This window comes from Megalobrama amblycephala, linkage group LG8, assembly GCF_018812025.1.
Source record: "Megalobrama amblycephala isolate DHTTF-2021 linkage group LG8, ASM1881202v1, whole genome shotgun sequence".
Classification (NCBI taxonomy): Eukaryota; Metazoa; Chordata; class Actinopteri; order Cypriniformes; family Xenocyprididae; genus Megalobrama; species Megalobrama amblycephala.
The window spans coordinates 27,736,207-27,762,909 of record NC_063051.1 but is presented as its reverse complement, the minus strand read 5'-3'; the positions used below and the strand labels follow the sequence as shown (position 1 = coordinate 27,762,909).

The window sequence follows — 26,703 nt, the reverse complement described above, 5'->3', positions numbered from 1 at the left end:
GGGTTTGTTGGGTTTTCATAATGGAAATCAAAATGCTTGATATATGGCTTTGTTAAAGGATTCTGCAAACTGCAACTGCAATTACACGAGAACCAATTATTACCATTATTAACAGGATGATGATAACATAGGAGATGGAGACGGGAATCAACACCAGTTGCTTGATGAATACACTTTGATACACATTGATTTGTACTAATAAATAGTAAAACAATTCATGCACAATTGTCATGATAGCACTTCATAAAGAGGTCTTCTATTAGCTGGCAGTGTTGTGCACTATTCTGTACAGAAAATGCCTTTTGAATGCAGAATTTGAATTTGAAATAAAATTAAAATTAAATTTATATATATATATATATATATATATATATATATATAAAGGGTGTTTCAAAGTGATGCCATAGAAGAACAATTTGGGATTCTCCAAAGAACCTTTCAGATATTGTGAGATATTTGGCATGCTAAATAACTACCTGTCTGCAATTCAAAAAGTCCTGCTGTGCAAAATATGTTCTGACTGACCTACAGCCAATGAGAGAGCAAGATACAGGGCAGCGTGAAGTTCGGGGTTATAGACCAGAATATCAGCAAGCATCTCCCCAACAATTTCCTCCTCCATCATTTTCTTTTTCTTTTTCTCCTGTTCACTGCAAATCAGCGCACGGACAATTTGGATCACGACTTTGAAAATTGTGCAATGTGAACTCGACATTAGAGTTGAACTTTCTTCACCTGCATCCTATTCTTCTTTAATCCAGAATGGCAGCACAGCTGAAAGGTTTGAGCTGCGCCCTCTACTGTACAGGTGTTAATTTTGCATTTCCTTCAGCCTGAGGCTTATTCATTTCACTTTTGGTGTGAAAAGGCCTTTACATTTGCCAAAAATAGAACTTTTTTTTGTTTGTTTGTTTGTTTTTTTGTTATTGAAAAACAAACAAGCAAGCCTAGCCGAGGTTTAAAAAAAAAAAAAGTAACGCAAAAGTAACAACGCATTACTTTCCGCTAAAAGTAACGCAATTAGTTACTTTTTTAGGAGGTAACACAATATGGTAACACATGACTTTTAAAAGTAACTTTCACTAACAATGAAAATAATTTAAGTTATATTTAAAGTATAAAATTTGGGGTGCTAGATGGCAAAAATAAAATTACATACAAATCAGTTTTAATGCATGTGTTAATTCTTGTGTATTTTTAAAATGTAGTGAAATATGGCTAACCTGCAGATATTTTAATTCCTTTGAATTAAATTCTCGCTGCTCCGTGACTTGATTTTTTTGTTGAAATTGTTCTTTTTGTCATTCCAATTGAAGTTCCAATTCAACATTCTGTGGGATGTGGCCAATTTCAGTTAACTCATGAATTAAAAAGGGAGCCAATTCGGTGCTGAACTTTGCCCGACTCTCCTGCTGTCTTTAATTTTTTATACTCAAATAATACTCATAAAATGTATACCTAACATACAGTATGGTGATAATGTGATATATTAACCCCAGTTAGAAATAATAGTATTTCAAAATAATCTGTTACAGTGGTAAAATGCTGTAATGCATAATCACCACTAGAGGTCATTAAACTTGCAACGTTTTATACGTTAAGTGAATCTGGGATGAAAAAGTTCTCTATAGCTTTGATTTTTATCCTTTTATATATTTCTCCATCTACACCCAGTCTCATTTGATGTAAGAGCCTGGAGCAGTGGCGATAACGGCGGCGAGTGGCCGATGACTCAGCAAATCGAGACAGAAACGGCCTGTGAGGCGTTCGTGCTTTCCTGTCTGTATGGAAATGGCAAGCTGTTCCTGCCACAGCCTCTGCAATTGATGATATGACTGGAGCTGCCGCATTCCTGATGACTGCAAAACCTGCCATCTGCTTTTCTTAAGTGAAAATGCTATTGAAAGTAATGTGCACTTTCCTAATATGCTGCGGTAGAGGAAATACAGGAAACGGCACAGTCAGAACTATTCCTGAGCCTGTCGTAGAGAATATCACGAAATTTAGTATAGGTTTTCATTTAAACTATACTTTGTTTGGCAAAAAATGAAAGCAGCTGTTTAAATTTAATCGGATTACATTTTATAAGTTTTAACCATTCTTTTGATTTACCACCTTTTTTGATAATACATTTGTAGTAAATCATAAATACACAGAATCCAGAAAAAATAAACAGGCAAGACAAAAAGAAAAAAGAAGCCACTATTACTGTTAAAATGTAGTCGTCCTTTTGATTAATAAAATTTAACTGAACTATTAAAATGGAATCCAGAAAAATAAAACGAAAAATAGAATTTGTAAAAATAAATAAATCTGAATTCGTAAAAAAATTAAAAGATTTTTATAGGGCCCTAGAACAAGTCATGTGGACTACTTTCATAGTGTTTTTCCATTATTTTTGAAGCTTGAAAACCTCATTCCTCATTTATTATAATTGCATTGAAAAGACGTCATACGGGTTTGGAATAACTTGAATAAAGAATGACTGTCATTTCTTTTTTGGATGAACTATCCCTTTAAGGTCGTTTTTGCAGTACCCTTCACTAAGTGGAACATCAGGGCAGTTTAAATGTGCTGTGAAACTGCTTTCCATTCAAGCAAACACCCTGCTTAGTGAAACAGAAGATTTTAAAATCATCAGTTAATGTTAACCCAGTGGAGCACGAAGCACCAAAGCAGATGTTGCTTCTGAAAGCTATCCTCAAATGAACCGTGGTGGCTGATTTTCTCAGGGATACTCGTTGTTTTAGAAGGGCGTGTTGAAAGTATGCTAACGTAAGCATATGGAACCTGCTCTTTAATTACAACGGTGGCCTTAATGGTAATGAAATAAAATTGTTTTGGCACTTATCGATTTTCTGTGGTGCTCCACTCCTGATGCTAGGAGACAAAGCATCGGGTTTAGTCAACACTCACCCTGATCGATAAACCCGGTGTGTGCGTCTGACTGAGGTGAAAGGCTGATTGGTTCAAGCGACCAATTGTGATAAATTGTTCCTCAACAGGAAATGGCTGGACCAGCCTTGCAAGATCCTTGTGCTGGATTTTGAGACTGCTACTTTTTTGCAATTATTTTTATGTCTGGGTTGTACAAAAGTGCATAATTTATAAAATTGCCTCTCTTTTTCTTAATGAGATTGGATTTTGAATTGAACTGGTCACAACAAACAGGAAGTTGAATTGGAATTACAAGTAATGGATTCTGGGAAATGAAGTTCCATATCTATCTATCTATCTATCTATCTATCTATCTATCTATCTGTCTGTCTGTCTGTCTGTCTGTCTGTCTGTCTGATCTGCCTGTTAGGCCTAACTTTTAAATATTTTCAAACATGAATCTTGAATAACTCTGCTTCTGTAGCTAAACTTCAGTGATATAAATATTTTTTAAATTTGACTTTATTTCAATTCTATTTGCGAGTTATAAAGTCAGAATTCTGAGATATAAAGTCGCAATTGCGAGTTATAAAGTCCGAATTCTGAGATATAAAGTCTCAATTGCGTGATATAAAGTCAGAATTCGGACTTTTTTTCTCACAATTCTTTTTTTCTCACAATTGCGAGTTATAAAGTCACAATTCTGAGATATAAATCGAAATTGTGAGTTATAAAGTCAGAATTCTGAGATATAAAGTCGCAATTGCGAGTTATAGTCAGAATTTTGACTTTTTTCTCGCAGTTTATATCTCAGAATTGTGACTTTATAACTCGCAATTGTGAGAAAAAAAGAATTGTGAGAAAAAAAGTCAGAATTCTGACTTTATATCACGCAATTGAGACTTTATATCTCAGAATTCTGACTTTATAACTCACAATTTCGATTTATATCTCAGAATTCTGACTTTATAACTCGCAATTGTGAGAGATAAACTTGCAATTGTGAGTTTAAAAGTCAGAATTCTGAGATAAAAAGTCGCAATTAATCTTTTTTTTTTTTTTTTTTTTTGTGGCGGAAACGGGCTTCCATACAATTCTACTGCCTTATATGGAACTTTTACATAATAATTATTCTGCTCTTATTTGCTATCAACTGTAATTTATTTCATATTCAATAACTGAATTTAAAGCTGCAGTCTGTAACTTTTTTTGGTTAAAAATGATCCAAAATCAATTTTTGAGCAAGTACATAACCAGTCAGTGTTCAAAACTATCTCTTTACCTTAGCCCGATTCACAACGGTAAGCTTGTAATAATGTTTTCTAATTCGAGTGGGGCTGGTGGGTTTCCACGCATGTCGCCATTTGTCTTTGCTTCATTACGTCACGTCTGTTTACATAGAGAACGAGTCCCAGCTAGTAGGCTATATCGCATGTGTGATCATTTATAGCCTTTTCTACAGCAGCTGCAATAATTAAACTTATCATTTTGATAGCGGATTGTATGGTATGACAAATTAACTTTAGAGATTAGACTGTACAGAAACTGAAATCTACAGGTAACGCTAATACACACTAAATACTAGTCATGCAATGCTGATGTTGTTAACATTAACAATTTGAGAACAAATTATAACAATAATAATTTGCACGGCTTGATGTGATATGAGCCAAGCGATTGTTGGATTTATTCACCATTGGTAGCACAATTTATTGTAATGCTTTTTTTCTCAGTTGATCAGAACAAAAGTAGCAGATTAAAAAAGAAAAAAGTACAGTATCCACACCGATGTGGTGATTGACAGCCACACATTCTCCTCAAAACATTAAATTCATCCGCGTTGAGGAGCCGTGCCGATGCACAACCCACGTAAAGATGATAATTCCGCAAATAACTGCAATTGCAGGTTTCAAACAGAGATGGCGACAAAGAGGCAAAACTTACAGACTGCAGCTTTAAAAGTCACTCTCAATTCAGTTTGGAATGGTGCACAACCCTGATTTTATGGCGACATGAAAACAAAATGTACTATTTACAGTGTAATATTCAAATATGCATGTCTTGGTCTTATCAAGTGTGATATACTGTATATAATTTTAAAAAAAACTAAAAAGATCTGTGGCCTTTAATCAAAATGTATAGAAACTCTTTTCGGCTCATCTTACTATTGTGGTTCAAGCAGGACACGTATGCAATGACTGTGGGATTGTATGTTTCTTGATCAATAAACCACACAGAGGAACTGTAAATGTCATTTTGTGACCTGTAGGCTCTAATATATCCCATCAGAAATATTCATATGGCCTGTGGTTCTTCTGATATATTATCTATCCTATTAATAATTCTGACACACAGATATCACATATAATCAAATGCCAAAGATAGCAATGACATCTTGTGTTCTGTGTTAGGTAACCGTGATCTCGTGAAAAACAGCTGTCTCTGTGCGATACATCAGCAGGGGCCGGTGAGGATAGAACAGTATATAAAAAATTTTTTATAGGTTTTACATATATTTATGTTTCAGTTTACATATCTGTAGCCTATCTGGAACTGAGACTAGTCCTTATTCAGAACAATAAAGAAATGCCAACTAGCTTTGTTTCCATTAACAGTTCTTTGATGCTGCATATGGAAAATGCTACAGTAAAATATTCGGACAGTGTTTCCTGCATCTTTTTAACGAATTGTTTAAAGTCACCATGAAATCAAAAATGCATTTTTCATGGAATATTGCAGCGTTTATTATTGCACATCATTATTTTTTTAAAATCCACATGCCCTCATTATCTTACATCAAAATAACTTCCCTTCCCTCTTGCAGTGTCATCTCTTCACTTGAGATTGACCAATAGCAAACCACAAGGACCATCCAATCATCTCCCCATGGACAAAATCAAGTCCTGCATTTTTTTTGTGTGTGTTTGAGAATCACAACTTCTGTTTCATTCCAACTTTTCCAAGGGTTTGAATCAATGCACCCTACTGCGTGAATAAAGCTGAAATAAAATAAATTATGAATATTTGATTATAAAAAAATTAGAAATGTTGTCTACTGATAACTATCTGAAATTAAAAGTTTAACAGTTCAAATTGAAGTAGCCAACTAAAATTACTAAAACTGAAATAAAAATAAATTAAAACTAAATAGGAATCTTAAACAACAAAACCTAATAAAAATGATTAAAACTAAAATGAAAATGAAAACTAAAAATAAAAAATAACAGCTAATTCAAAATATTAATAAAAACTATAATGGTATATAAATTATAAATTTCCTTCACTTTCCATGCCTACTTGTCTTTAATTATCGAATGGGTTACTTGCTATTAGAAGTCTATTAGAAGTCATAAAAGCTTGCGGATACTAATTTGATGTTTCAGTTAGCGTTAGCATAAAAACATAGCTGGCATCTAGCACTCTGCTTCCTCAGTAATTCAATTCATTTGATAATAGTCAGTGTTCCAGCTGTACAGGAGACAGAGAACACATTATCCCTCACTCCGCTGGTCATTTAAGTAAGTGGTCTAATGTGCTAGCCGCTCTCTCAGCCACCATATACATACAGAACTTTTTTTTTCTCGCTAACCAAATTAGCATCTGTGCTAGACCTCTCACTTAGGCCTGCACAAACTAATGGACTTCTGAAATTTTCTCTGCCTGTCAATTTTGAAATCTCTCTGAATTATGCAGTGTCAATTAATCCCAACCTCGGGATCACTCCATATTTATGGAACTTTGAATATATACAGTATTTGGATTATATATGATTTGTTATGCTGTGAGGGGAGCTGTCACCTCGTCCACACACAAATTTATGAATATTTTCTGCAATAAAAAAGATTTTCTATAACATTGTGTTTGGAGTAGCCTACTGTAACTATCTTTTGCATTTTCCACAGTATATAGAAGTTTGGGGTCAGTTAGACTTTTGAAAGACATCTCTTAAAAGTACAGTAAAATTGTGAAATATTATTTAAAAGAACTGTTTTCTAATTAAATGTATTTTAAAATTTAATTTATTCCTGTGACGGCAAAGCTGAATTTTCTGCATCATTACTCCAGTCTTCAGTGTCACATGATCCTTCAGAAATCATTCTAATATTATCTTTCTTATTATCAATGTTGAAAACAGTGCTGCTTAATATTTTTGTGGAAACTGCTACGTGTTTTTCATGATTCTTTGATGAAATAAAATATTTTGTAACATTATAAATGTCTTTACTGTCACTTTTGATCAATTTAGTTCATTCTTGCTGAATATAAGTATCAAAAAAAAATAATAATCTTACTGACCCCAAACTTTAGTACAGAGCCCCATACATGACATGCAGGAAAAAAAATATGTATATTGCATTGCATATACATTTATATATTGTATATCATATATTGAATTAACAATTAGTTCCCACGACTTACTAATATGTTAGCACACTTAACTAATTCTTTCCCTCAATTTACTAAACCATGTACTAATTCATTTCCTTGTTTCAGTTAAATCAAAACGAGGGAACAAGTTAATAAATAGTGGGGTCCGTATGATTTACTAAAACGAGAGAATGAATTCTTAAGTTTAATGGACGGTTTCCATTGTGGCAAACTACACACTAACTATAGTGTGACAACATGCCCCATGCGGTCATTGCGTGTTCAAAGAACTGTATATACAGAAATTTAAAAAAAAATAAAGCCACCCTGAGAAGTATTCACAGCTAAACGTGTGACAATTAGCACTAGATCCCTATATATGTTTACTTTTAAAAGTTAATCAGTGGATGTTCAGTGAATTGATGAAGTTCATTATAGTGATGCATTCCTGTAATCTGCTAGTCTGCCAGCCGGATAGAAAGTATTACTGTCATTGATTGTATATCAGTAATGAGAAGAGACTGCCTTCCTCTGGGCAACACTAATAGATTTTGAGCTGAGTAATTAAATGGTGCGCTTAAAAAACAATTTCACGAGATTAATTAGCACACCTCCGTGGAGTCAGGGAGGAAGCTTTTACTCTGTTTTAATAGATTGGAAATCTGTCTTTCTCCCGCTCTGTCATGCTTTTACTGGGCTCCCACAGTCTCAGAAACTTCAAGGGCTGGAAAAATAAATGGAAATTTAGCTTAGAAGTCATGGATGGAAATGTCTGTTTTAAATATATATATACTTTTCTAGATGTGCTCTGCTTTAAACTCTTTCAGGTTTTGAGCTGTGGCACAGTGGGTTGTGCTGTTCTGCTCATGGGACACACTTCAAATAAGCCTGCACACTCTAACAATGAAGGGAAGCCACCAATCGCAAGACAAGATAAAACCACTGCTTTAATGAAAAAGTGGCAAAAGTTTCGGTCACATGTGACCTTTCTCAATAGGTGTGTTCGACTTGAAGCGGTGCTGCACAGACCGTTTGGTGTATGACATCAAAGCGATTTGAAAATATACGGAGCCGTCTGCTCTCTAATGGCTTTCATTGTTCTTTGATGTCATACACCGATCGGTCTGCGCAGCACTGCTTCAAGTCCAACACACCTAATGCCTCAGTGCAAGAGCCATCCACACATAGGCAGCAACATCATTGCACCTTTTGAGGTCCAGAAAGGTACTAAAGACATCGCCAAAACAGTCGATGTGACTGCAGTGGTTCAACCTTAAAGGATTAGTTCACTTTTTAAATTCAAATTTATCATCCAAGATGTCCATGTCTTTCTCTCTTTAGTCGAAAAGAAATTAAGGTTTTTGATGAAAACATTCCTGCATTTTCTCCATATAGTGAACTTCAATGGCCTCCAAATGGTTGAAGGTCAAAATTACAGTTTCAGTGCAGCTTCAAAGAGTTCTACACAATCCCAGACGAGGAATAAGGGTCTTATCTAGAGAAACCATCACTCATTTTCTAAAAAAAATAAATAAATTATATATGTTTTAACCATAAATTCTCATCTTGAACTAGCTCTCTTCTTCTCTATTAGAATTCTGGCAGTGTAGACGCTGCTAAGTGTATTACTGCCCTCCACAGGTCAAAGTTTGAACTAATTGTTATATACTTGCACTAGCATATTGTATATGACAATTTGGTTAAAACTTTGACCTGTGGAGGGCAGTAATACACTTAGCAGCGTCTACACTGCCGGAATTCTAATAGAGAAGAAGAAGAGAGCTAGTTCAAGATGAGCATTTATGGTTAAAATGTATAAAATTGTATTTTTATTTTAGAAAATGAGCAATGTTTTCTCTAGATAAGACCCTTATTCCTCATCTGGGATCGTGTAGAGAACTTTGAAGCTGCAATGAAACTGTAATTTTGACCTTCAACCGTTTGGAGGCCATTGAAGTCCACTATAAGGAGAATAATCCTGGAATGTTTTTATCAAAAACCTTAATTTCTTTTCGACTGAAGAAAGAAAGACATGAACATCTTGAATGACATGGGGGTGAGTAAATTATCAGGAAATTTGAATTTGAAAGTGAACTAATCCTTTAATGTTATGAAGCGACAAGAATACTTTTTGTGAGCAAAAACAAAAATATTGACTTTATTCAACAATTTGAACTGTTGTCATACGTAGTTGACGTAGTGAATGCAGTGCAGGCTTCCTTGTTTACGTCCGAACGCCGACTCATTATTGGTCGGCTTCTGGTTGAACCACTGTAGTCACATGGACTATTTTAACAATGTCTTTAATACCTTTCTGGGCCTTGAAAGGTGCTGCCTAAGTGTGGTTCAGAAACCCTTGGATTTCATCAAATTTATCTTAATTTTTGCTCCGAAGATAAATGAAGGTCTTACGGGTTTGGGACGACATGAGGGTGAGGGTGACATTTTTGGGTGAACTAACCCTTTAATATAAGGAGTCACACGGCCAACCAAACTAGGGTATTCTAACAATCCAGACAACATATTTGAACATACATAATACATGAAATGAGCTCACTACACAATCCAATAAAGATTCTTCAGTTGCTCTGCTTACTTCATCTTTCACCACCTTTGTAATCAATTTGATCATGTCCTCTATAAGCGAGATAAACTGGCGTACTCAGTCTAAAGGCTGATTTATACTTCTTCGTCGGACCTACGCCATAGGCTATGCGTCTGTTTTCATTTATACCTCTGCATCGTTATCCGCATCAACGTGCATGCAGACCACTAGTAGGCAGTGTCCGCGGTCACGTCGAGTATCAAGACAAAAGACAAAGAAGAAGCAGCTTGTCATGTACGTTGTCAGAGAAGCTTACAAATAGAAGCGGCAAATAGGTAACAACTTTTGTTGCAGTATGACTGCATGTGTCCCCTGAAACAGAGCATTTTTTCATTCCTATGGAAGTTGAAAATGCTCTCTCTTCTCCGATTGCTCCACGCCAGTTCTTTGACCTGAGGGAGGGGTTCTAGCCGACCAATCACAGCACTTGCGGTCTGCACAGAATTGACGCGTTGTTACATTTTTGAAGAGGTGCACGTCAGGCTACGTCGTAGGCTTGGTACACACAGCCTATGCCGTAGCTACGGCGTACACTCGACGCAGAAGTAGAAATCAGCCTTAAGGCTGCCACATATGCATTTACTTTCTCCAGCTGCTCATGGGATGCCAGGTTCGAGTCCATTACCCATTATCTGAAGTGAAAAACAATAATAAAAAAACATTTCATTAGCTCAGATATTGCTCTTTGTTAGTGCTTGTGTAGTGTGTAGAGTAAACCAGTTCATTAGCTCGCCCACTGAGGGTAACTGTCTTTGTGAATCATTGTGTGGAAAATGTTACAGAAATCCAGATACAAACCCATGATGTTGTTTTATTTAAAGGTACACTATGTAACTTTTAGCTCTCTAGCAGAAACTTTGTTTAGCTCTCTAAACAAAACTGCATCCGGAAGAACGTTGTTTTGGTTGTGCTTCGTCTCTGTGTGACTGTATATAGTTCTTTCTCATAACTAAAAAAGAGAGAGAGATTATCATACTGCTCATAAAACCTTCACGTCTACGCTTATGAGATACAGTGTTGGGGAAAGTTACTTTAAAAAGTACTGCATTACAATATTGCGTTACTTCCTAAAAAAGTAACTAATTGCATTACTTAGTTACTTTTTATGGAAAAAGTTACTTTTCATGGCTGTTTATTTGTTTTATAACAACAAAAAAGTTATATTTTTGGCATATGTAAAGGCTCTTTCACACCAAAAGTCAAATGAATAAGCCTCATGCTGAAGGAAATGCATATTTACACCTGTACAGCAGCGGGCGCAGCTCAAACAAACCTTTCAGCTGTGCTGCCATTCTGGAATACAGAAGAACTGGATGCAGGAGAAGTAAATGAGTAAATGTATGCTCACATTTAGTCAAGAGCTAGATTGATTTTCCTGATTTTTCTCAACATGGGACAGGAGAGCTGTCAGTCAGTTAAAGGGAAAACAAAGTAACTTTTGGAAGAAGAACTGATGATGGATCATCATGACATCTAATATAATCTGCCCATGCAATTTAATTTTCTGTTTTAAAAATCTGTTTTTCTGTTTTTTCCCCCAAAAATGTTCTTCTATTTTTTGAGGGGAGGGGTAAAAAAGTATAAATATTAATGTAGATATAATGATCCTTAATAATTATCCTTTTTATAGTTCACATATATCTTGAATTATAATATTTTTGTGAATTCTGCTTTCCAAACAAATATTTATAATTTTAAAAATTCAAAAAATAAAGCTACCCTGAGAAATATTCAGAGGTAAACATGTGACATTTTTTGTGATTTATGAGGACACTAATTTGTATAATGACATGGGTATTACACTGGTATTACGACGTAAACATGAAATATGAGGACATTTCATGATTCCTCATATTTAAAATAGCTTTAAAAACATACTAAACAATATTTTATTAAAAATGTAAAAATGCAGTCAGTTTTCTGTTATGGGTATAGGTTTAGGGGTAGGGGGTAGTCCTCACTAAGATAGCAAAACAAACCTGTGTTTGTGTGTGTGTGTGTGTGTGTGTGTGTGTGTGTGTGTGTGTGTGTGTGTGTGTGTGTGTGTGTGTGTGTGTGTGTTTACTTAAAAAGTGTTTTATTTAAAATCTAACATAATCTGCCCGTGCTATTTAATGGTGTACTCAATGGTTATTTCTGTATTTATATATTTTTTCCTTTCCTTTTCTTTCATTAATCTGTGAATTCTGTTTTCCAAATATTATTTTAATATTATTTAATATTATATTATTATAATTAATACAGATTTAAAGTGTGTTCTGATACAGTTTATGGTGCATGAGTGCCATTGACCCGAGTTTGAATCCCATTCAGTCCGTCGAATTTCATTTGCATCTAGAAGGCATAACTAAAAGAAAGACTAGCCCAAAATCCATTTAAAAAGGTTATTTTTGATGAAGGCTTAATTACAAGGAAAACCTAGTATAATTAAAGGGATAGTGCATTCAAAAAATGAAAATTCTCTCCTCATTTACTCACCCTCATGTATGCATCAGGGATAGCATGAGTACGGAGCCCCGCACATGACACGCAAGAAAAAAAAAGTAAATTGTGCGCACGATTTAGCTTAATATTTTTTTCCTGCATGTCATTTTCGGGGCTCCGTACTCATGCTATCCCTGATGCATGCAACTCTCTTTCTTCAGATAAACACAAATGAAGATTGAGTCCATATAATCCACTGAATGGGACTGAACGTTTGACACATTTGAAAAACCACAAACAGCGATCGTGACGGTAATCCATACCACCCCAGTGGATGAATCAGTTTATTGTTTATTTGGATCCCCATTAGCTTCTACAAAATGGTTGCTAATCTTTCTGGGGTCCACAAATTTGTACAAGACAAAAAAATCATACAAAAAACTAATAGACACTGATGAATCGGTGTCTTCTGAAGCTAAACAATAGGAGTGTGTATTTTAAACTCGTTTAACTATAAACCATCATTTCCGGCCAGTTTTCCTAGCTGCGTTCACAAATTCAGCTTGACATAAACATAAGTGCGTTGTGAAGATTATTTTTTCTAAAAATTTTCGTTTATGTCTATCTGAAGAAATAAAAAGTTGCATGAGGGATGGCATGAGGGGGAGATTGTTTTTGAGATTTTTTTTTTTTTTTTACTTCTTTTTTGAGTAGTTTTTGAATGCTTCATGGATGCTTTATGCAGTTACAGACTGACCTCTGTGCAGCCTGTGATCAGCGATCTGACCTTCATTATCATATCATATCCTGCTCAGCTTGACTGTATTGAGCGGGTTAGCATTTGACAGTGCTTCTCCAATAGGTCAGTGCTGAAGAGCAGATGGATTACCGTAGTGGAGCGTTATTGATTTCACTGCATTATAATGCCATAGCCAGTATGACATTCTGGCCCGTAATTTGACCGTGATGTGGCAGATCACTCGATAGACCTTAGACGAGTTTCCAGGCATGACATCACACCCCAAAGTATCCCTTTACCCAGAAATTTTAACAGCTCCTTGCAAACTAAAATGTGAAATTCATACCCAAGACCGCTGCATTTCCAGTATTTGTTTTTCTGCACATTGAGTCTCTTGCCACATAAAAAAAAAATTTGCTCAAATAGGATGAAAATTAATGTTGTTTTTCTGAGTTCTCGTGGATGACTTGTGTCCATGTGTCAGTGGAGATACGCTCAGTGGTGCTTCTCTCATTGAGCTGATTGGAAATAATGTGCTCCTCACACAGGAGGTAACAATCCCCGCAAGAGGAAATGAGACAAATGATGAGGAACTCGTTTAAAATGAGCCGACCACGTCTCACCACGCGTTCGCTCCAGCATGAGCGCGCTATTCTGAAGTGCAGAACAATTTCACTGGCGAGCGAGAAAATTGGATGTTTTATCAGGGTTGTTTTTCTCATTTTCTGATAAATATCACTTGTAAACTTGTTTTCTCTTTGAGATGGTAAAATATTAAAGGAAGTTTCTTTGCTATCACCTGTATCATTTCTCTTCTACATTCAAACTATGAGAATATAATGTGGTTAAAATCAGGCTTTTGTAATGAAATATGGGAAAAGTTTCCTCTGTCCTCAACCCACATCTCTGTCTGAATGATTAGTTGCTGTCTACCATTAAATTATACTGATATAATTAACAAGAAATGCTCAGGAAATCCTGCATGGTAATTTTAATGAGGAGCTTTGCCAAATAATACTATTTATAATCAGCATCTTTGTGTTGTTTTTCAGGAAAAATGCCTAACATTGTCAGCACTGTGACACTGTTGTTTTTCCACTCAAAAAGACCATTAGAGAATGTATAAAAAAAATGTGTGAGCATCTTAAAACAAAATAACACATGTTTTTAAACTGGGTTGCTGTAGTAATATACATAACTATGTTTTCAGTGGTGTTTTTATTACCTTAGAATGAGCCATTTATATCTACATACACCGCAGGCCCCCTTACATCAAAGTCTCATTTTGCGCTGACATGTTTCTACAGTAGCCCTAACGGACAAACTGCACTACACAGAGTGCGTTTGCTTGACTGGCTACTCTCTGCTGTCTCAGACGACAACATCTTTGTCCTGTGTCAGCCACCGTAGCTTCACTATGTCCTTCGAAACGGAGGGTTGAGAGGTGGAATGAGCCGTTGGTTGCAATTCGCAACCTCACTGCTAGATGCCGCTAAAATGTATACATTGAACCTTTAAAAGTAGAAAATAACATGTTGCAATTTACAGAATTTGAAAATTATCAGGCCCTATCATACATCTGGTTTTCACGCCCTGCGCCACGTTGTTTAAATAGCAAATGCATTTTCACCCATTTGTTCGCCCATGGGCGTGCTGGTCTGAAAACGAGGTGTGTTCAGGTGCATTGTTGGCGTGTTGCTATTTTAAGGCAATTGAAATAGACTGCGCCATTGACCAACTGAAACCTGGTCTAAAGTCAATGGCGCAGTATTTTTTTTTTGTTATTTAAAGAGCGTGTTAGTAATATGTGCCTATAGGCGGGTGCACAATGTGCATACACTCTACTTAGTACACACACAGGGACGCGCAGCAGCACACAAACATGCCAAATATTAAAAATAAAAGGAATACAATGTAAAAGATTATTATTGTGTGCATAAACATAAAAATGCTTTGGTGGAATCCGGCTTTTCCCGTAGATGGTCTGTTTGCACCTTGTGCATGAGCAGATCCGTTTTCTCGCTAGAGAAGCGTTCAGTTTTTCTACTTGCGAATCCGCCATGGCGTGAGCGCAACTGGCTTTTAAAGGGAATGGAAGATGAGACTTATGATTGGTTTATTGCACGTTACGCCCAAAACACACCCATTACTCATTAAGAGAATAGGGACAACCCTTTTGAACCATGCACCTGGCATGCCAACCATTTTTCCCATCCTTAAACTAGCAAAAGTGGATTCGGACACGCCCTAAGTGCACTTGCACTATGCGCTTTAGACCATGTGCTTAGATGTTAAAATAAGACCCACCGTTTGCTCTGTCATGAGATTTATTACAAATAATTTGTATTATTTACAGTCATAATTTTTTATTTCTCTTTAGGTACTGTACTGTAATGGTGGGTAGAAAAAGATACAGGTACACTGTCAAGGAAATATTTTACAGATAATATTTTACACACATTTATAATTATTATAATTTTAGAATTATATTTTTCATTTCTCACTGTATAAACAGGTCTTTATTTACACTACCACTATCTTACTATTCAAAGTTTGGAGTACAATTTTGATTTTTTTCCCCCAAAAGTTGGTAAAATATTTTAATGTTTTTGAAAGAAGTCACTTATGCTCACGTTATTTGATCAAAAACACAGTAATATTGTGAAATATTATCACAATTTAAAAGAACAGCTTTCTGTTTGAATATATTTTAAAATTTAATTTATTCCTGTGAGTGTAAAGTTGAATTTTCATTAGTTAACTAGATCTAATAATGAACTGCACTTCTACAGGATTTATTCATCTTTTTTTAATATCAATTTCAGCATTTACTGATACAATATTAAAATCAAGAGTTGTATTTGTTAACATTAGTTAATGCACTGTGAACAAACATGAACAAACAATGAACTGCTGTATTTTTATTAACTAATGTTAACAAAGATTAATAAATACAGTAACAAATGTATTGCTCATTGTTAGTTCATGTTAGTTATTTATGGAAGAGGATTGGGGCCAAGCAATAATAAAAAAATGAAACCATCTTGAGATTAAAGTTGTTAAATTTCGAGAAAAAAGTCTAGATAAAATGTTGAAAATAAACCCGTTAAATTTCGAGAAAAAAGTCGAGATAAAATGTTGAGAATAAACTCGTTAAATTATGAGAAAAAACTCTTTAAATTTCGAGAAAAAACTCGTTAAATTTTGAGAAAAAAGTCGAGATAAAATGTTGAGAATAAACTCGTTAAATTACGAGAAAAAACTCGTTAAATTTTGAGAAAAAAATTGAGATAAAATGTTGAGAATAAACTCGTTAAATTACGAGAAAAAACTCATTACATTTCGAGAAAAAAGTCGAGATAAAATGTTGAGAATAAAGTCATTAAATTATGAGAAAAAAGTCGTTAAATTACGAGAACAAATTCTTTAAATTACGAATTTGTTCTCATAATTTAACGACTTTTTTCTCGTAATTTAATGACTTTATTCTCAAAATTTAATGACTTTATTCTCAACATTTTATCTCGACTTTTTTCTCGAAATTTAACATTTCTCATAATTTAACGACTTTTTTCTCATAATTTAATGACTTTATTCTCATAATTTAATTATTTAATTATTCTCAACATTTTATCTCAACTTTTTTCTCGAAATTTAACGACATTTTTCTCATAATTTAACGAATTTGTTCTCGTGATTTAACGACTTTTTTCTCGTAATTTAATGACTTTATTCTCAACATTTTATCTCGACTTTTTTCTCGAAATTTAACGAGTTTTTTCTTGAAATTTAACGAGTTTATTCTCAACATTTTATTTCGACTTTTTTCTCGAAATTTAACGAATTTTTTTTTTTAAATTTAACAACTTTAATCTCGAGATGGTTTCATTTTTTTATTATTGCTTGGCCCTAATCCTCTTCCGTAGTTATTACATTAACTAATGTTAACAAATAAACCTTATTGTAAAGTGTTACCAAAATCTTTTGTAACATTATAAATGTCTTCATTTGATCAGTTTACTGCATCCTTGTTAAATAGAAGTATTCATTTCTTTCTCACTTTTTTTCAAAAAAAGAAAAATCTTTACCCCAATCTTTTTAAGGATAATATAAAAACAGCTTTAGGAAGAGGGTCCCTCCAAGTGGATCATTATATTTGGGGATCTGTGGCATCAAAAGCTTTGAAAACCCCTGACTTGCAGTAAAATTTAGTGAGGTCTATGCTTAGAGGAATAGTTCACCTTAAAGTTACAGTTCTGTCATCATTTACTCAGGCAGAAACAGACTTTTTTGTATTCAAGATGCCTCATCCTCTGCGTTTTCTTCCCAGGAACTTCTACTACATCACGCTGTTGCGGGACCCCGTGTCGCGCTACCTGAGCGAGTGGAAGCACGTGCAGCGCGGTGCCACGTGGAAGACGGCGCTGCACATGTGCGACGGGCGTCCGCCCACTCCAGACGAGCTGCCGGCCTGCTACAGCAGTGAGGACTGGACTGGCGTGTCTCTCGAGGACTTCATGGCCTGCCCCTCAAACTTGGCCAACAACCGGCAGACTCGCATGCTGGCCGATCTCAGCCTGGTGGGCTGCTACAACCTGTCCTCCATGAGCGAAGAACGGCGCGCCGAACTGCTCCTCGGCAGCGCCAAGCGCAACCTGCGGCGCATGGCCTTTTTCGGCCTAACTGAGTTCCAGCGCAAAACACAGTTCCTTTTTGAAAGGACGTTCGGCTTGCACTTCATCGCCGCCTTCACTCAGATTAACGGTACCCGGGCGGCCGGGGTCACGGTGGGGACGTCCACCCGGAGGCGCATAGAGGAGCTGAACGCACTAGACGTGCAGCTGTACGAGTATGCAACTGAGCTTTTCTCGCGCCGTGTGCAGTACTGCCACCATCAGGAGCGACAGGAGGAGAGGAAGAGGAAACGAGAGCAACGCAGGAGAACGAAGCAACAGAAAGCATCACAGATTCAACAACAGGAGGACGACGAGCGGAAAGATGCAGAGGAGGAAATGGAGTTAACTGGTGTGACGGAGGACTACAGCAGTCAGGTGGTGAGGTGGTGATGCCTTGCTCTCTGGTTATGTGCAGAATAACATACTAGCATACTACTCTTTCGATCTCTGCAGTATATAGTATGCTTGCTACTATATTTCTCAAAATGTGCTTTCAAAATAGATGAAACAAATCTGGACATAAAGTGACAACTCAACACAGCACCAAAATTGTATATTGTATGAAAGTAACAGAAAACTTTGCATTCGCTCGCAAAGAATACAAAAGTTTTACTTACTGTTTACAGCATATACAGCGTACTGTATATTGAGCAGTATTCAATAAGTAGTAAGCTAGTATTCTATTCTGAACATTACCTCTGTCTGTTTCCATTCATCTTCATCCTCTCCAACAGGTCTCCTACTCCTCCTTCTCTTGTGTTTGATGGTCAGTGAACCCGGGCCCATTTAAGACCTTCATAAAGAACTGTACCAGCAATTGTAATGTTTTAATCCATTCTGATGAAACTGGAAACATCACATGACAACATGGCAGACTTATGATTACTGATTAGAACAAATATGACTATAATAGCCATTGAAAGGAGCAACAACTGAATGTTGTTTGACTGAAAACCATTTTGCAATACCAAACAGTATCTCTGTTTGTTTTTCTCTTTTGGAAGATGTTAAAATAAGGGTCATGTATATGTACAGTGGACACACGTCCAAAAGGTCTGACTAGACCAGTTTGTCTACTTGAATCTTTTTGTGCTTGCCTGTTTTCCTCAGTTTGTAAAGAGTGTGAGATTGTGAGATAATACAAATGAAATTAATAGAATGAGAATGTTTGCATGGTCACAACTAAATTGATTTGTTTTCCAAGTGTACTTATTGAGTCAAATAAAGAAGTATTATATATCTGAAAATAATTAGCATCTGTTCATTTTGCTCCAAACTTTTTTTTTTAATCACAATGTCAAAGCGGCTCTTTTCCATACAGTTAAAATGTATAAAGATTTATAAGAAAAACGATATTGTTACGTATTCCCGGTTTTGTGTCTTTTGTTTTTGTTATTTGGATGTTTACTTTGTATTCTGCCTTGTTCTTTTCATGTTTCCTGTGCCACATTTTGTAGTTTTCTTGATGATTAGTTCCCTGATTGTGTCCAGGTGTGTCTTGTGTGTGTATAAACCTCAGGCTCTGTCCGAAATCACATACTTCCCTACTATATAGTAGGTGAAAAACAGTATGTGACAAAATAAGTATTCTTTCTGAATTCACAGTAGGTTACTCATAAAAGAGTAGGCAAAATGTACAAGGATGACCTCTCTATTTCCGGAAAGATTCTGCAGTTCATGTACGATGGACACTTTACCATCCCATGAGGCCATGAGAGAGGATTTATGAATGGAGTTGAAGCGACGCAACTGATGCTGGTAGGTCATGATAATGACAACATGGTTAATATAGTAAGTACGTCCAGATTATATTCATACTAAACACATTCATACTATATAGAAAATACTTTTTTAGTGGTTGAAAAGTACAAACTAAGTGCCTACTCAAGAGAGTATGCGTTTCAGTGTTTCCTGTGTTCATTGTCATGTCTTGTCCTTCAATGACTGTAATGTTGGTGCTCATTCTATTATTATGAGTTAAAAATTGGACATGAATTCTCACTCAAGTTGTATTTACCACTGGGAAGCTCAGTGTATCATTTTGATACCCAAGTTCCCGAGTTGGGCGGAGCATAAACTTTAAACATGGTGGAGAGAACGATTGCTGCTGTGACTGCTATTCTTTATTAGATTTTTCCACAATAGTTACATCGCCTTGTCTTGTCATTAAAGTAGTGCATATTCACATATATGAATAATTATTTGAAGCATACTGTATGTTTTATACACAGCAAAAATAGCCTGGATTTGACCTAAATTCCAGAATTGTCAGCAAGCTGACTATAGATAGCGCAGTGATGGAAGTCAATGAATGGGACGCTAAATATCATTTTGGCTTTAATAAAATTTGAGCTTGTAATCACAACTTCAGAAGTGGGAAGTAGGAAATTTCCGATAGTTCGTGAAGGCAGCATCAGTTCAGTTTTCCTGTGTCTTGTTTTCCAGTTTTTAGGTCTTTGTATTTTTGTATTGTTCTAAGGGTCCGTTTACACAACACCATTTTCAACTGAAAACTGAACACACTTTTTTATGCATTTTGGCCATTCGTTTACAAGACAATGCCATTTTGGGGGCTTGAAAATGGAAACTTTTGAAAATGTGATTCAAACTGCATGTTTTTAAAAATGATACGTTATCGTTTCCATGTAAACTATAAAAACGTGAATTTTTGAAATGTCATGTGCATGCGAATTACTTGTTCAGTTTATAGGCACGTAGTGTTCCTTTACAAAGTGACATCGCCAACTACTGGCCTGGCAGCATAATACAGCGTTTTTAAACGTTTTTGCGGATCCTAGTGAATGGGGATCATTTTTGACATTGTCGTCTGTACGCGAAAAACACAAAGGAAAAACATTTCCGTTTTTAGTACATAATTGTTGTGCAAGCGTGCCCTAATAAACCTTATGCTCTTGAATCCATACACACACAGGTAATAGACTAACAAGACACACCTGGACACAATCAGGCAACTAATCATCATCATCGTCAAAAAACAAAACAAAAAAAACACACACAAAGGACTACAAAATGTGGCACAGGAAACAGGAAAAGAACAGGGCAGAATACAACCTAAAAGCCTAAATAACAAAAACACAAGGTACACAAAACTGGGAGTACGTAACAGATAATATTGCATGATTTGATCCGAGATCTTCTTGCATGCTAAAAAACGCATCTTACATCTAGGCTATAAACAAGGTGAAATGGGTTGATATGAAATACTTTTGACAATTTGCCTTGTCCTGCAGAGTTGGTAATTTTTGTTCTTTTTGGTCATTCTTTTATAATTATGCATGCAGTTTTATGATCTTGTAATAGAGACAATTATTGAACTTTTAAAGCAGAACTAAGTAACTTTTTTGACCTTCATAAATAGTTTTCTAAGTCCTTACGATGGTTAATTGACTTGTAGTGGTGTGTTTGAGGAGTGCACTAACCCCCTCTGGCACGTCTACGCCAAAAAACAGCACTTGCAAGTTGAACTTCGCGGACCCGACACAATCTCGCTTCATGTTCACGCGAGAGTGACAAAATGCTTTACGGTAATTCAAAAACAATGTATATATTATGACTTTATAAGACAATTTCGAAAATTACCCACCTCCATCGAGATTTCTTGTACTGTATTTGCAAAACTACTGCGCTGGTGAGCGTTGTAGTCGTTGTAGTCCAGAGCTGCGCTTGGAGTATTTACGACAGTGTGATTCACTGAAGGAACCTGTAGGGGGAGCTTCGCAAATCTTACTGAGTTCCGCTTTAAATGTTCATTTGTCACACCACAGGACCATTTATCAATTAGTGAAACTAGCAGTGCAACCGAAACTTGTCTAGAATCTCAGCACTCTTGAAATTCTATGATGCCATAGAAGAACCATGGTTCCACAAAGAACCTTTCAGCGAACAGTTCTTAAAAAGAAGAGTGTGTAGAATTTTTTTTTTCCACTATAAGGCCAATTCACACCGCACTGACAAACGCCAACGAACAAGTTGGCTGTTGGATTTAGAATTCTATGAGAAAAAACTGTCATGTTCACACCGCCCCAACAAACACCGACCAACAACTGGGAAAATTCCACAACTACATGTAACCATGTTAACAATAAATTTGTTTTTTTTAGCGCGACCCTTTTTATTAACGAGACCCATAAGCATATACAACCATGTAGCTAAACAAGCCAAAACGAATTATTAAATACGAAACTGAAGGCAAACCTGTGTTGCTCTGGTTAACGTTACCTCTCTCTTTCGGTGAAGTGGAGCAGCTGCTCTTGCTGAATGGCACGGATTGCACTATGGACTATTGTACCTTTTGTATATTTTTATTTTTTTAACTATTTTATTTTTTATAACGAACAAGCTGCGTTCGTTAGTACGTTTCCAGTACTTTGTTGTGTGCGCGTGAGGCGCGGGCGCGATCAAACAGCTGTCTATGCAGGGTACTTGCCTCATCGTCATGGCAACGGTTCGTAGCCAGGTCAGATTACGTCAGAGTTTGTTGCCGTTTGTTGGAAAACTGTTCACACCGCGCAGACATTCCACGACCCGACAAACGCCGATTAAACATGTTCAGTCGGGTGAAAACCGACTCCGACCAACGCCAACAAACACCAACAGACGCCAACAGGGGTATCACACCGATCCAACAAACTCCAACAGACGAGTTTGTTGGCTGTTGTCGGTGCGGTGTGAATTGGCCTATAAAGAACATTTTGGGGAATGGAAAGTTTCCATGGATGTTAAAGGTTCTTCATGGAACCATCGGTGCAAATAAAGAACTTTTATTTTAAACATTCCAGAAAACAGAAAGTGAGTGTGTGTGTGTGTGTGTGTGTGTGTGTGTGTGTGTGTGTGACAGACAGAGGGTCTGGGCATGCAGAAATGTGTGGTCTCTGGTGAGCTGTATGTGGTCATGCACAAACGAGCTGTTGAGCTGTTGTGAGCTTCCAGCCTCACAGCTCTAATCTCCTGAAACCTTCAGAAATGGGCTCCCAAAATAGACAGCAGAAGCGAGCTCTGAAACAGAATTAAGGAGGATGAAAGGAAAATGAAATTCTGAATGAGGAAATCCAACAGCCCTGTCAGTTCTGCAGTGGTGTGTGACATCTTTACTGTATGTAAATATATACTATTGGTGTAGTGTTTTGATTTGTTTTCACTGATAATACTGGAAAAGCCAAAGCTGTTCATTTGAAAGGAGTGTCTGCATACATTTTCCTGCACTATCATTCACAAGTTTGGGGTCGGTAAAAAATGTGTTTGTTTTTGGAAGAAGTCTCTTATGCTCGCCAGGTTTGCATTTATATATTAACATTATATTGTGAAATGTTATTACAATTTAAAATCTGTTTTTTATTTGAATATATTTTAAAATGTAATTTATTCCAGTGATGACAAATCTGAATATTCAGCATCATTACTCCAGTCTTCAGTGTCACATGATCCTTCAGAAATCATAATATGCTGATTTGCTTCTGAAGCAACATTTATTATTGTTATTATCAGTGTTGAAAATAGGTTACAAATGACATTCCAGAGGAAGCACAGTAAAAAGAGGATGTGCTCATGAATATGGAGGACAGGATGCGACCCACTACAGCCATTACTCACAGCCCTGTTCTCTGTGGAGAGCGATAGGTTCAGGCACTCTGGGAGTTTTTGGTAATGCTGCAGCGACCCATTCCTACAGAGAAACATCCATTTTGTGTTAAGAGATTTATGTAAGACTCCTGCAAAAGAACAAAAAAAAGCACACTTTGCACATTTCCCATACTGGCCCTATGGTTTACCTTTTTAACAATTACCAACCAGAATAGTGACTGCCTGACTGTTTATTACTTTTTACTACATAAAAAAAGAATTGAATATAAATACATAAATATAAATAGACATATTATATAATAATCTTTTCATATAATATAAAAATACACTGATCGAGTATAATTATATGACCACCTTCCTAATATTGTGTTGGTCCCACTTTTGCTGCCAAAACAGCCCTGACCCGTCGAGGCGTGGACTCCACTAGACCCCTGAAGGTGTGCTGTGGTATCTGACACCAAGATGTTAGCAGCAGATCCTTTAAGTCCTGTAAGTTGCGAGGTGGAACTTCCATGGATCGGACTTGTTTAAGTACATCCCACAGATGCTCGATTGGATTGAGATCTGGGGAATTTGGAGGCCAAGTCAACACCTCAAACTTGTTGTGCTCCTCAAACCATTCCTGAAAGGGTGTACATGGTCTGCATCAGTGCTTAAGTAGGTGGTACGTGTCAAAGTAACATCCACATGGATGGCAGGACCCAAGGTTTCCCAGCAGAACATTGCCCAAAGCATCACACTGCCTTTCCATAGTGCATCCTGGTGCCATGTGTTCCCCAGGTAAGCACACGCATCCGGCCATCCACGTGATGTAAAAGAAATGATTCATCAGACCAGGCCACCTTCTTCGATTGCTCCATAGTCCGGTTCTGATGCTCACGTGTTTTGGCGCTTTTGGCAGTGGACAGGGGTCAGCATGGGCACCCTGACTGGTCTGCGGCTATGCAGCCCCCATACGCAACAAACTGTGATGCACTGTGTATTCTGACACCTTTCTATCAGAACCAGCATTAAATTCTTGAGCAATTTGAGCTACAGTAGCTCGTCTGTTGGACCGGACCACATGGGCCAATCTTCGCTCCCCACGTGCATCAATGAGCCTTGGCCGCCCATGACCCCGTCGCCAGTTCACCACTGTTCCTTCCTTGGACCACTTTTGATAGAAACTGACCACTGCAGACCGGGAACAGTCCACAAGAGCTGCAGTTTTGGAGATGCTCTGATCCAGTCGTCTAGACATCACAATTTGGCCCTTGTCAAACTCGCTCAAATCCTTATGCTTGCCCATTTTTCCTGCTTCTAACACATCAACTTTGAGGACAAATAGCTGTCCAGGTGCCATGATGAAGAGATAATCAGTGTTATTCACTTCACCTGTCAGTGCTCATAATGTTATGCCTGATTGGTGCATACTATATAAGAATATATAGTTTTAATGCAAGTTTTGGGGAAATTATTATACAATAAATATATACATTTTATATATATAAATATATATTAAAACTTAAATTAAAGTAATTGTATGTGCATCATGTTTATTTGTGCAAACATTTTTTTAGATGCGATAACAAGTATCCTGTTATTTTGGCAGAGGATGTGGATGAGGGACGATAAATACAATCCACCTCTGCTAGTGAGCGAGTGAGGTACAGAAAAACAACAGACAGTTCGAGACAAGTGTGTGGGAACGCATGTCCAGACTGTCAGCCTCACACACTGTGGCATTTTCCCCTGGCAAATCTATAAATGCCATTAATGAGCCTATCGCTGTGACTTTTTTTGCAGGTGACAGGCAGCAATCTGTCCTGATGACTTATGCATTGTTCCATTTGCTTCCAGCAACACCAGGTACGTATCCCTAATTAATTTTTCACCTGCTCAGAAAGATGGATGCAGAAGATATCACCTTTCCAGGCTACAGAAGACTGAAATAGCCACCTAATTTGCTCCCTCTGCTTTCCACGGCACTATGTGGGAAGCTCGAGCTATTTTCTGTGAGTCAGAAGATGGTGAAACATCAGGGAAGAACATGGCAAAAAAGTGGGAAACTTTTATTAACATTGATAGACAAGGCATAGAATAGTTTTGCATAAATGTTATGCCAAAAAATGGTAGCATATAAGGACCTTGTCATTGCTTATTTGGGAAATTATTTAATCAGTCATTTCCAAAATAAGCCAATGAAAGCTCCTCAGGCTATTAAAATCCCTGCTGAGTTCATTAGAAAGCCATGAAGACAAATCTAATGAGATAGGCCTTCAAAATATAGACTTCCACAATGCTCATCATGGCTCTGTGGAGTTTAAAGAACAACTTGTGCTCTCCTCTTTTGCGACAGCTTAATGAAGCTCGCAGGGTTGAGCCTCTTGGCGGTGTCGCTCATTTGACTGGCTCAGCTGATCCAGGAACAGTACGACAGTGGCGCCATCTTCTGTTTGCCTCTGGCCGTTCACTGCATTGTGCTGTCTGTCCGAATTAAAATCTCAATTCATCATCATGGTGTCTGCCTCGCTTATCACCTCAAAAATGACTGTAACTAATACCTGCCAGTCTCACAGTGTGCGAAACCTACTCAAGCACTCTGTGGGGAATATGTTGAGCAGAAAACCAACAACAGACTGGCGAGACAGACTAGCTGTAGTTGATTGTAGACACCTTGTGGTCAAAGATATGGTAAATTTTGGCTGATTTAGTGCACTTTTGGCGACAAAAACATTGCATTTGTTTCTGTTTATGAATAGAATTTACCGTTTACGGACAATGGGTCTTATGAAGTCAGAATGATATAAAATTGAGTCTCAAATGTATTTAAAATCATATAATCAATTTAAAATACTATTTTCCTGTCTGTCTATAGGCTACAAACAGCAATTTAGCGGAATGTCCATGCTGCTGACAACAACGAAGTCTTTTTCTTTTGTCTTTAGAATAATATGCACTGATGTGTCTTGCACAATAATACCATGATTGAGTATGTAAATAGGGTTGATTATGATTTCATGTTGACTTTAAAAACAAATACACTACCGTTCAAAAGTTTGGGATCGTTAAGATTTTTAATATTTTTAAAAGAAGTTTTGTCTGCTCACCAAGATTGCATTTATTTAATTATAAATATAATAAAAACAGTAATATTGTGAAATATTATTACAATTTAAAATAACTGCTTTCTATTGGAATATAATATAAAATGTAATTTATTTCTGTGTTGGAAAAGCTGAATTTTCAGCATCGTTACTCCAGTCTTCAGTGTCACATGATCCTTAAGAAATCATTCTAATATGCTGTTTTGCTGCTCAAGAAACATTTATTATTTATTATATGTTAAAAACAGTTGTATACTTTTTTTTTCAGGATTTCCTGATGAATAGAAAGTTCAAAAGAACAGCATTTATCTGAAATACAAAGCTTTT

General features: G+C 36.6%; 1 protein-coding gene across 3 annotated transcripts in view; it reads left to right on the top strand.

The window, feature by feature from the left end:
* The window catches only part of hs6st3a (heparan sulfate 6-O-sulfotransferase 3a), a 41,976-nt gene extending 23,012 nt beyond the window's left edge, over positions 1-18,964 (top strand). Inside the window, exons 2-3 of one of the 3 annotated variants that reach the window (XM_048200327.1) lie at positions 17,344-18,064; positions 18,424-18,964. In XM_048200327.1, coding sequence (XP_048056284.1) covers positions 17,344-18,064; positions 18,424-18,453 — 751 coding nt within the window. In that variant the 3' untranslated portion in view covers positions 18,454-18,964. Of the gene's footprint in view, positions 1-17,343; positions 18,073-18,423 lie in introns of all 3 variants that reach the window. The other 2 variants (XM_048200325.1, XM_048200326.1) reach the window with 2 other exon arrangements.
* Positions 18,965-26,703: the final 7,739 nt, after the last annotated feature.